Raw genomic sequence first — 10,927 nt, 5'->3', positions numbered from 1 at the left:
TTATTCACAATATTGTTAATCTCAATTTTTGAAGGTCCAAAAATACACTATTATTAAGTATAAGCAACACATCTGGCTCTTAAATTAGTGCAATATCTATTTTTGGGATTTCAGAAATGTATCTGAAAAGCTCTGATATGCATTATTGGGGTTCCAAACACCCACAGTTTGTTTTTAACCATTGGAAATGGGAATTGAACATTTTACAGATAGAGCCATAACTCACACCATTGGCATATAATGTAACAAGAGGTGCTGAATTCAACTGATTTTAGTAATAGAACTACCTTTATCTGTGTAAAAATAATGAAGCTGCTACCTTTCTAAGTTTGTTTTATTTTTTTACTTGTAGTTTTGTTTCAAAATCATATAGATTTTGACCCTCTACTACAAAATAATGGATTACTCCAATATATATATATATATATATATATATATATATATATATATATATATATATATATATATATATATCCATTGGCATTTAATGTTGGTTTTCATCATTTGTTTATCTTTCTTCAGATTTTTTTTTAACAAAATAAAAAATTTAAACCAGGAATGTTTCTGAAATTTGTTTCATTTGACATACTATAACCCTCATGGGTTGTATGGACCACTTCAATGGTATTATGTTGTTTTGTGTCATCATTGGAACTTGACAGCAAAACGTTCTACTTTTAGTGTGTGGAAAAAAAGCATCTGTAATGACATGAGGCTAAATAAATGATGACAGAAATTTCCTTTAACACAGAATGATGTTACAACATGTTAAATAAGTAAAATTACAAGTTAGATGTTTGAATGTACCCAAAGACGAACTATCAAATAACTATTAGAAGGAATAAGGTAATTTACACATTTACTAGTAACACTGAGGCAAAAGCTTGGATTTCAGAGAAACCACAATCCTGTGAATCTCTTTCTTTGGCTCTCTCTAGATCTAATTTTGTCATTATAGTACACACCTCTGCCTTATTTCTCTCATTACTTTATCTATCCAGTTTTATTGTTTCACCAAACTCTACCCTTCTCATTAACATTTACACCTACAAGAAGCCACGTGTCTCCAAAGCCACTTGCAGTGTGATCAAGAAGTACATTTTGCATCAGTGTGTAATGCCTTTTCCATTCCTCTCTCTTTTTCTCTAGTCTGTGCCTGTGTATCTTACATATCCCTTAAGACTGGTTAGTCAAAGGGAGCACTGATCAGTGTGGACATGGCCTATGCTGAGCATTCCAAATAGATTTTTTATGAGGGTCCATCTCGTCTGGTATGCTGACTTAGAAGGTTGCTGCCTAAGAAGGCAGTAGACAGCGAGGCAGCTCCTTAGGCTTGGAACAGAAAGAATGAGCAGAAAAGAGAGAGACATGAATGAACCTGAAAAGAACAGTGAGTAAAAAAAATACTTGGAGAGTATATTAGTGTGTATGCACGACAGCAACAGAAGTGTGGACAGAGAAACAAAATAATGAGGGGAGATAGAATTAATATAAGTGGAGACGGTGAGTGAAAGTATAAGAATGGAAAAATGCACAGACACAGTGAAAACTGAATCAGGAATACTTGGAGAGTGTACTGGTGTTTGTGTGTGTGTGTGTTTGTGTGTGTGCGAGTAAGAGAGAGAGAGAGAGAGAGTGAGAGAGAGAGAGGGGGGGGGGCAGTGCACTGAGCGAGGAGGGGGAGAATGTGTTAATACACAAGAACACTGCATCAAACCAATGCACTGCTCTGAGCAGGATGCGTCAGCAGTACATTCACGTTTCCACTGAAGGACAAAACGAGGAGAAAGAGTGCAGCGTTTCTGCAACCCCGTCACACAGAGCGAAATAGAGAGAGAGGAGAGTGTGCACTGGGGGTGAAGACTGCTGCTCTCACTGTAGACACTCCTCATGCATGTGTGTGTGCACGCGTTTATGTGTGTCTCTCTCCGTCGCATGTGCTTCCCACTGCAGAGCTGCTGCCAACCCGCAGCCTCACAGCCAGAGAAGGCGAACTGCCACAACTTACTACCTCAAGACACGGGAAAATAAGGAATACCGCAGGATCCACGACAGGAGGAGGGAGGGAAAACTACAGAATCCCCTGCAAGGTATCTCTTGGAAATTAGCCGTCCATCACATGGCAACATCCTTCCTGTTTTTTTTTTCTTCTTTCTGACACTGAGAAGGAGAGCGAGAAAGGAAGCCAGACAGGGAGAGAGAGAGAGGAGAGAGAGTGAGAAAGAGAGAAAGTGCAAGTAGCGAACGATCGGAGGAAAGGGAGAGAGCTTCACCACTGCTGCGCCGCTGTTGCTGCTGCTCCCCCCATCATCCTTCCCCTCCCTACCCCTTGAGCTCCCACAACACCACCCCTGAGCCCCCCTCCGGAGAAATTGATGGATTATTGCTAACTGTGCACGCGGCAGTCCGCAGCAGCTACAGCGACAGATGAAGAGCAGAGTGAGTTAAAAAAGCAAGACGGAATGACCGCAGTGTGCGTCTGTTAGCCTTTTTGGATTCATCAACGCATGGCTAATGAGCTGAACAAATGTCGTGGTGGTGGACAAACTAAAAAAAAGGCTTACTAGTCAGTAAAAGTGAAGATACATCTGAGAGGACTTTGGGATTTTTTCCCTCTCTTTTTATTCTTTTGTTTTCTCTTTTCCTTGGGTTTAATGTGCATGCACTTCTGCAATGGAGTCTTGTGAAAATTGCTCAGTGATTTTCAGTGTCGCCGTCCAAGGACAATCAGTGGGGGAACTGAGAAGAGATCTGTTCCAAGTGAACTGGATCCATGCACCTGCTTAGCTGACTGGGCCCTGGACCCCTCAAAACAGTTTCGCTGAATGCTTCTTCTCTCTGGAATTAATAGGGGCCATTTTGTCAAATCAGTTCATGATCCACTTTTACTTTTCGGAGAGAAACAGCTTAAAATGTTGTAGTGATTTTGGTGGGAAACATGAGCAAATGGATTTTGGGCTTTGCTTTACTATAAAGGATCACATTAAGGACAGCACTGAGCTAATGAGGTAAGGGTCTTCTATTTCCACATATTTATTCTGTAGGTCAGCTTTTTTCCCTTTCTCCACTCATCTTTTCTCCCCCCATCTCTCCCTCTCTGTGTTTAACAGCACCATCCTGCACTGTAGATGGAAAACAGATGCAGAGCCTTGCTCAAACCAGGGTAGGGCCACTGTTCTCCGTTCCCCAGCCGAATCCCCATGCAATGTTGAATTATGAACGCGCCACATCATGAGTCTCTTGTGGCAGGTAACTGTGCACCGTGCCTGGAACGCAGCCCTGCTCTGTGCAGTCTACCTCATGGTGCGATTGTTGAGTGTGTGTGCCGCCCCCTCCGGACCACTGACCTGTCCTGCCGTTTGCTCCTGTGGTAACCAGTTCGTTAAGGTGGTGTGCACCAGACGCAGCCTGGTCCGAGTGCCCCCAGGTATCCCTGCCACCACACGACATCTAAACCTGATGGAGAACAGCATAGAGACCATTGAAGCCGGAATGTTTCAACATCTCCGCCATCTGGAGGTGCTGCAGCTGGGTAGAAACTCTATCCGGCAGATTGAAGTGGGGGCCTTTAGCGGCCTCAACAGCCTCAACACACTGGAGCTATTCGACAACCGGTTGACAGTGATCCCGAGTGGCGCTTTCGAGTACTTGTCTAAACTGCGGGAATTATGGCTCAGGAACAACCCCATAGAAAGCATACCATCCTATGCGTTTAACCGCGTTCCCTCTCTCATGCGTTTGGATCTGGGAGAACTTAAGAAGCTGGAGTATATTTCCGAGGGTGCTTTCGAAGGATTATACAACTTGAAATACCTAAACCTTGGAATGTGTAACCTGCGGGAGATGCCAGTCTTGACCCCTTTAGTGGGGCTGGAAGAGCTGGAGATGTCAGAGAACTACTTCCCAGAGATAAAACCTGGATCCTTTAGGGGTATGAAATCACTGAAAAAGCTGTGGATTATGAACTCCAGGATCACCACAATAGAAAGAAATGCATTTGATGATGTCACAGCCTTGGTTGAGCTAAACCTGGCCCATAATAACCTTAGTTCTTTACCTCACGACCTTTTCGCACCCTTGAGTTATCTGGTGGAGCTCCATTTACACCACAACCCTTGGCATTGTGACTGCGATGTTGTGTGGTTGGCCTGGTGGCTAAGGGAGTACATTCCCACCAACTCCACCTGTTGTGGGCGCTGCCACACCCCCCCTTACCTACGTGGACGCTACTTGGTGGAGGTGGATCAGAGCACTTTCCAGTGCTCAGCACCTTTCATTCTGGATGCCCCGAGGGATCTTAATATCTCTGCCGAACGAGTAGCTGAGCTAAAATGTCGTACGGCACCCATGTCATCGGTACGATGGCTCTTGCCCAACGGAACGGTTTTGACCCATGGTTCTAATCACCCACGGATATCAGTGCTCAACGACGGGACGCTAAACTTCTCCAATGTACTGTCAGCGGATACAGGTGTGTACACCTGCATGGTGACCAACATGGCTGGCAACTCCAATGCCTCTGCCTACCTGAATGTGACTGCGGCTGAGCTCAACACTTCCAATCTGAGTTACTTTACTACGGTGACTGTAGAGGAGGTGGAGCCCACATCACAGGAAGTGATCAAGCCAAAGACGGTAACCGCCTCCCCATCCGTCTTTCAGCCTGTTTTTATCTCCACACCGACCGTTTTATTTCAAACCCCCCGACAGGTGTTTGTGCCAACCGTACGTGGAACGATACGCCCACCTGCCAGTCTTGACGAAGTCATGAAGACAACAAAGATCATCATCGGCTGCTTTGTGGCAGTCACACTACTTGCTGCCGTTATGCTTATCGCTTTCTACAAGCTGCGCAAACGGCACCAGCAAAGGAGCACGGTGGCAGCTGCTAGGACCATAGAGGTCATTCAGATGGAGGAGAATGTTCCTACCACCCATGCAGGGACCAGTATACCAGGTGAAAGTGGAATGATGTTGCCTAGCCTGAGAGACCACAATAGCACCTACAAACCCAGTTATAGCTCATACAGATCAGCACACTCTGCTCCCTGGGCGGAGAACAACACTGGTAACTCCCTGAACCGTCCCCGCACCACAACCATCAGCACCATCCCTGAACCCTACCTTATCCAAACTCACACAAAGGAGAAGGTGCAAGAAACGCAGATATGACATTCCAACAGCCTTTTCCTCCTCGGTCTTTTATTCTGTTCCTCATGAAAACATGCAATAGAATGCACAACAGAAAAGACAGCAATTACTTTTGTACCCAGTGCAAAAATGAGACTGTTTTTCTTGTACATGCTTCTACATAAATATATTAATATAAATATATAAATGAATCCACTATGGGATGACAAAAGAAACAGATTCTATTAAAGTGAAAATGAATTTAAACTATTTTCTAACTTGTAACTCCTATTTAAGATGGGAAAAAGTGACAATGCCGACATGATATTGCAAATGAAGACAGATTTGTTTGACAAGGGGCAACCTGTGATTTTTAAACCATGCTGTATAGTATGCAGTAAAGTCCCATTTATACAGAGAACTTTCTAAGTAACTGTCCACTGATTGATCTTTAAAGGCTTATCCTCTAAAAGCACCAACAATTTGTATCATGCCAAATGTTATACTTGCAATAAATGAGACTGGGCTAAGAGATAGGAGACTAAGCCGTGCAAAACACAGGATGGAGACCAAGAGAGAAAGGAGCAGCTGGATATATAGAGGCTGCTGTTCTGCAGCTCCCAGCCAAATGCTTTTTTGGCTGCACCATAGTTTTGCAGCAAATGTTTAACTGTATGTTTCAAGTGCAGGCATTCTGCTTGCTTTTTTAGTTTGAACTATTACTCTTGGTTTTAAAGAATGGGATTCTTTATCTACGGTATTTCCATCAGTTTCATAATTTGGGTATCGACTGCTTTCCCCATTAGTTTCCGATCCTGTACTACTTTAATATGATTTGACAGGCTTTTAGGGCTGATTTAGTAAATGCATTACAACAGTTGCCTCCGATTTGTAGCGCAGGGGCTCAATTGGATGTTAGTTTGCGAGACGGTTGCAGTGACTTGATGGTTTGCTGCAGGCTCACGTTAACATGCTTTCACGTATTCTTTACTGAGAAAGAGATTGAAATGAATGTGAAAATTACGGACTTTCCTTTATGGAGATTCAAACAGCGATTTTCGTTTGTCCTTAAAGCAAGGCTATTTTTATGAGGAGTCCACAGAGGTTACGACAATAAAAATGAAAACATTTGGTTTGTATTTCTCTAAACTGAACTCCTTCCTCTTGTCTTTTTTTACAATTGTAGGACAGTTTACGCAATTGTGATGGAAATTAGCAAAGATTAAAAGGATTATTAACCAAAAATGAAAGTTATGCCATTGTTTGCTCACCCTCATGTCATTCCAAACCCCTATGGATTTCTATATTCCATGGAACACAAAAGATGATGATGGACAGAATGTTAGCCTCAGTCACCATTCACTTTATTTATTGCCATACAATTAAAGTTAATGACGACTGAGGCTAACATTCTGCCTACCATCTGCATGTTGTGTTCCATGGAGGAAACAACATGAGGTTGAGAAAATGACAGAATTTTCATTTTTGGGTGAACCCCCTCTATAAGTTCTTTTCATTTCAATAACTTCAATTTATTGATACAGTGAATTATATTCAAAGGACTGTCATTTGGTCAAACTTCAAGCTACAGGTATTCAGAACACAAGTCTTCTGTGATTGGCATATACACGTAAACACAAACAGTCTTAAGCCTTGTTTCCTGATGCAGTGCATAATGATGGAACATTCTTTATTATTCCTCTTCATTTCTGATTAAGGTACAGGCTGCCTCGTTTAGAGCTCAGGTAGCAGTGAGCTTCAGTTGAAGCGTATGATAAAAGGGTCGAGTGCTGCATTTAATACAATCCTTTATTGATCTGCTTAACCTGTGACATCCACCAAATTAGAGGCTGCACGAGAATGTCTATCTGTGTGTGTGTGTGTGTGTGTGTGTGTGTGTGTGTGTGTGTGAGAGAGAGAGAGAGAGAGAGAGAGAGAGAGAGAGAGACTGTGTGGATATTTGAAAGATATACATTTAAGGGTTAGGAATAAAGTATTTTATTTTTTTCTGATTCAACGTTTAGTCCTCTAACCAGGCGAAAAATTAAGAAAGTTACAATGAGTATGGAAACTACTTTCAATTTCTAATAATCTCCTTGAGGTATTATTTTCCTTTAAGTGACTGTCAGCTGTGTTATTCTGACAAAAGTGTATAGTTGTATTAAAATTGCAACCCTCATGTTCTATTTGGGGTCTAAGAGAACCCCCAACACCCTTATTTATTGCTCAGATACATACAGTACTTAGAGTTAAAACTGTCATTTCTGGTTGAATCATCATCATTTACTCATCCTCATGTGGTTCCAAACCTGCATGACTTATTTTCTTTTTCCTTCTGTGGAATGAAAAGGGAGATGTTAGGCAGAATTTTAGTAACCGTTCACTTTCATTATATGGAAAAAAAGATTCAATGGAAAAACAATGAGAGCGAATAGTCACAAACATCTTACTTAACATCTCCTTTTTATTTGTTCCACTTAAGAAAGTTAGTTGTGTGGGATTGGAACAATATGTGGGTGAGTAAATGACAGAATTTGTATTTTTAATATTGAGCTATCACGTTGAACTGATTATTGGGTTGTATTCGTGTTAACTACAACAACACTTTAAGCTTAGCCCTTATTATAATGTTAATTTCAACATATACTAATACATTTTTAACATTACAAATTGTGTCCATTAACATTAGTTAATGCACTATGAACTAACATGGAATAATTAACTATGTAAATTCATAAATGAACATTAAACGATATAAAGAAAAGCAGTAAAAATGTATTGTTCAGTGTTAGTTCATGATACGTAATGCATTTACTAATGTTAACTAATCGAACCTTATTGTAAAGTGTTACCAATACATTTTAAACATCTGCCATGAGATACATTAATTATGTTACTGATGGTTATACAGTTAATTGATTGATTGGTGAACATATTGTTGCTGTACACCCCAGATAGATATTTATTTTTATTTGTTCTTATGCATTTTTCTACTATTCATCAAACTGATCCCACATCGAAACTTTATATTTGATACTATTCCTATAAATGATCCACACATTCTAATGTGTGATTCCACAGGGGCAAAAATATTCAATAATATCATCACTAAGTTAGGAGAACATATACAAAATTGTTGAATTATTAGAGATTTCACATACTCTCTGGGGCCCCAAACAAGGAAAGTTGATCTCAACAGAACATGAGGGTTAAAGAGATTCTTTTCTAACTACCATGCAAAGCAGAAACATTGCTAGGCTCCAGTGGGCACAAATGTGCTATTATTCTGTACATTTTTAGCGTGGGGGGCAGAGGGGGTGTAGGCTATAATCAGGGGCAGGGGCATCTGCAGTAACCCTGACTCTACCTCACTCATACACAGCGATTTACTGCCCTCAGAGAACACAATGGCCAGGCACACACAAAACACCCTTAGATCACTGCATATCATTATGTTTGTAAGAGGATTTATAACACACTGTGGTGTTGTATCTGTGGATGATGAGGCTTGTACATTTAATTTTTAATGCCTGTTGGACTCGTTCTGACTAGGTTGATGTGACATGCTTTTACAGCTCACGGCCAAAATGTCAGATTTCTTCTTTAATGGTAATGCCAGGATGTTTAGCTGAAATTGAAGTACATTTCAAGAGTCAAATAAGCCTTATAAATCCTTTTTTTATTTTTTTTATTTTTTACCTGATGTGTTCGTAGTTGAGGTTATGTAGTACAGTGGTTCTCATCTGGTGGATCATGGAACAATAATGGGTCAATGGTCAGTTCTTGTAGGGTCACAGAGAGCAAGGAAAAATAATGCAAAATGTAAATAAAACACAACTAACCATGTTGTGCATTGTTAGGACAGCAAAATTAACAGGCTAATCAATAGGTTGACAGAGAGAGACGACTTTATTTTGGTGCAAATTCATTTGTTTCTCAGAAACGCTAGCCAAAAGGTAGATGCCAACATGGACAGGGCAGTGGCGGTTCTAGAGGGGGGGTCCAGGGGGGCAGTGGCCCCCCCTGACAGAAGCCTGCCCCCCCATATATATATATATATATGGCGGAGGACGAATCTCAGTTGCCTCCTTGTCTGAGACTGTCAATCCGTGCATGTGGCTTGTTGAGCACATTACCGCGGAGAATGGCGTGAAGCCTCCACACGCAATCCACACGCGCTACATCTCCACGGTAATGCGCTCAACAAGCCACGTGCAAGCACAATTCACCATGCGCCCCACCGAGAGCGAGAACCACATTATAGCGACCACAAGGAGGTTACCCCATGTGACTCTACCCTCCCTAGCAACTGGGCCAATTTGGTTGCTTAGGAGACCTGGCTGGAGTCACTCAGCACACCCTGGATTCGAACTCGCGACTCCAGGGGTGGTCAATACTCGCTGAGCTACTCAGGCTCCCCACGTTAAGATAGTGTTGATACTTCTGGAGTTATAGGCACTCCAACTTTGGGGGAAAACATACAAATAACTCACACCACTGGTATATAATACAACAAGGGGTGCTGAAGGCCCCTTCTACATAATAATATATTACTCAGTAAATACTGATCTGTGGCATTTCATATTTTGGCTTTCATCATTTATGTGAATCTTCTTTGAGAAAAAAATAACTAACAAAATCAAAAATTTCAGCTAGGGAAGTTTCTGAAATTTCTTCGATTTGACATGGATGAACCCTACAGTGTTGGAACGCCACATAATGAAATCAGGGTCCAAACCAGTTGGGAACCACTGCTGTAGTAGTTTCATGTAATCGCAAACCTTATCACAGCTTTTGGTGTGTTAAAGCTATCCCTCATCCCACAATCACTGAACGCCGATGTGAGTTTGGTGGTAAAAAAAAAAACCCTTCATCAGAATTCAGAATTCCGTTCATGCTCTTTAACATCAACAATTTTTCCATTAGGGTTATAACTTCTCTTTTTCCTCATGTTTTTGCATGACACTAATTGACTCAACATTATTGACTTCCTGCATCAACACCAGCACAGTGTGAGACTCACTATGGAGTTTTGATGGATTCTCCATGGGAGACTTATCAGTGGTACAATTATCCTGACGGTTTTGAGGATCACATTTCCCCCCTCCCTCTTTCTTCTGCTGACTGATACGTTAGCTTTCTGTTGACCAATAGATAGGGATGATGAGAGAGACGGACAGAGAGGAGAGCTCACAGATGCTTATCAGTTAATGAAGTGTCTGTGCTGGGCTGGGCTTTTCTTTCAGTGCATCTGATGGTCATCTGTGCCACCAGTGACTGGCATACCGCTCAACCATTATTACAATGCTGAGGCCTCTATCGGTTTATGGAGATTGATTCTCATGATTTGGCAGTAGAAAGAAGAGTATAGCATATAGTGCTTGTGTTGGACTTTTGGATGCGAGCAGAAAGACTTAAACATACTCATGGGAAGCAAAACATATTTTTGAGAGCAATGGTCTGCTCCTTTATGACTTTTTGATCCAGAAACACGTTGAATTGTATGCACTGTAGTAATAATGAAAGTCTAAGCCTTCTAACAATATAATTATGTTTCTACTCCAAACTGTTGTCGATATAATTCACTTTAATTCAGGCTGATATAATCATTTAAATGCTTTATTTTTTACATTATTGCATAAAACTCAAATTGCATCTCTGGGACAAAGTGACTCAAAATGATGGAGCATTTTTTTCCTTCTTTTTTTTTATTTTTTATAAATAAATACAAATAAAAAAACCATTATTAAAATAAAGTAAAACAAATAAGTATTGCAATTGAATAAGTATAATTGCA

At 41.1% G+C, this 10,927-nt stretch overlaps 1 protein-coding gene across 1 annotated transcript; it reads left to right on the top strand.

Annotated features, from left to right (window-relative positions):
- The first annotated feature begins 1,720 nt into the window (after positions 1–1,720).
- LOC127417071 (leucine-rich repeat-containing protein 4-like) lies at positions 1,721–6,273 on the top strand. The gene is made up of 2 exons (XM_051656787.1): positions 1,721–3,008; positions 3,111–6,273. The coding sequence occupies exon 2, from the start codon at positions 3,232–3,234 to the stop codon at positions 5,170–5,172; it is 1,941 nt and encodes a 646-aa protein (XP_051512747.1). The 5' UTR covers positions 1,721–3,008; positions 3,111–3,231; the 3' UTR covers positions 5,173–6,273.
- Positions 6,274–10,927: the final 4,654 nt, after the last annotated feature.

This window comes from Myxocyprinus asiaticus, chromosome 26 (assembly GCF_019703515.2).
Source record: "Myxocyprinus asiaticus isolate MX2 ecotype Aquarium Trade chromosome 26, UBuf_Myxa_2, whole genome shotgun sequence".
Taxonomy (NCBI): Eukaryota; Metazoa; Chordata; class Actinopteri; order Cypriniformes; family Catostomidae; genus Myxocyprinus; species Myxocyprinus asiaticus.
The sequence above is the reverse complement of the archived record's forward strand: the minus strand, read 5'-3'. Positions and strand labels throughout refer to the sequence as shown.

Bases quoted from the DNA above. Each gene is read 5' to 3' on its own strand.
- LOC127417071 (XM_051656787.1), top strand. From the start codon at position 3,232: ATGAGTCTCTTGTGGCAGGTAACTGTGCACCGTGCCTGGAACGCAGCC.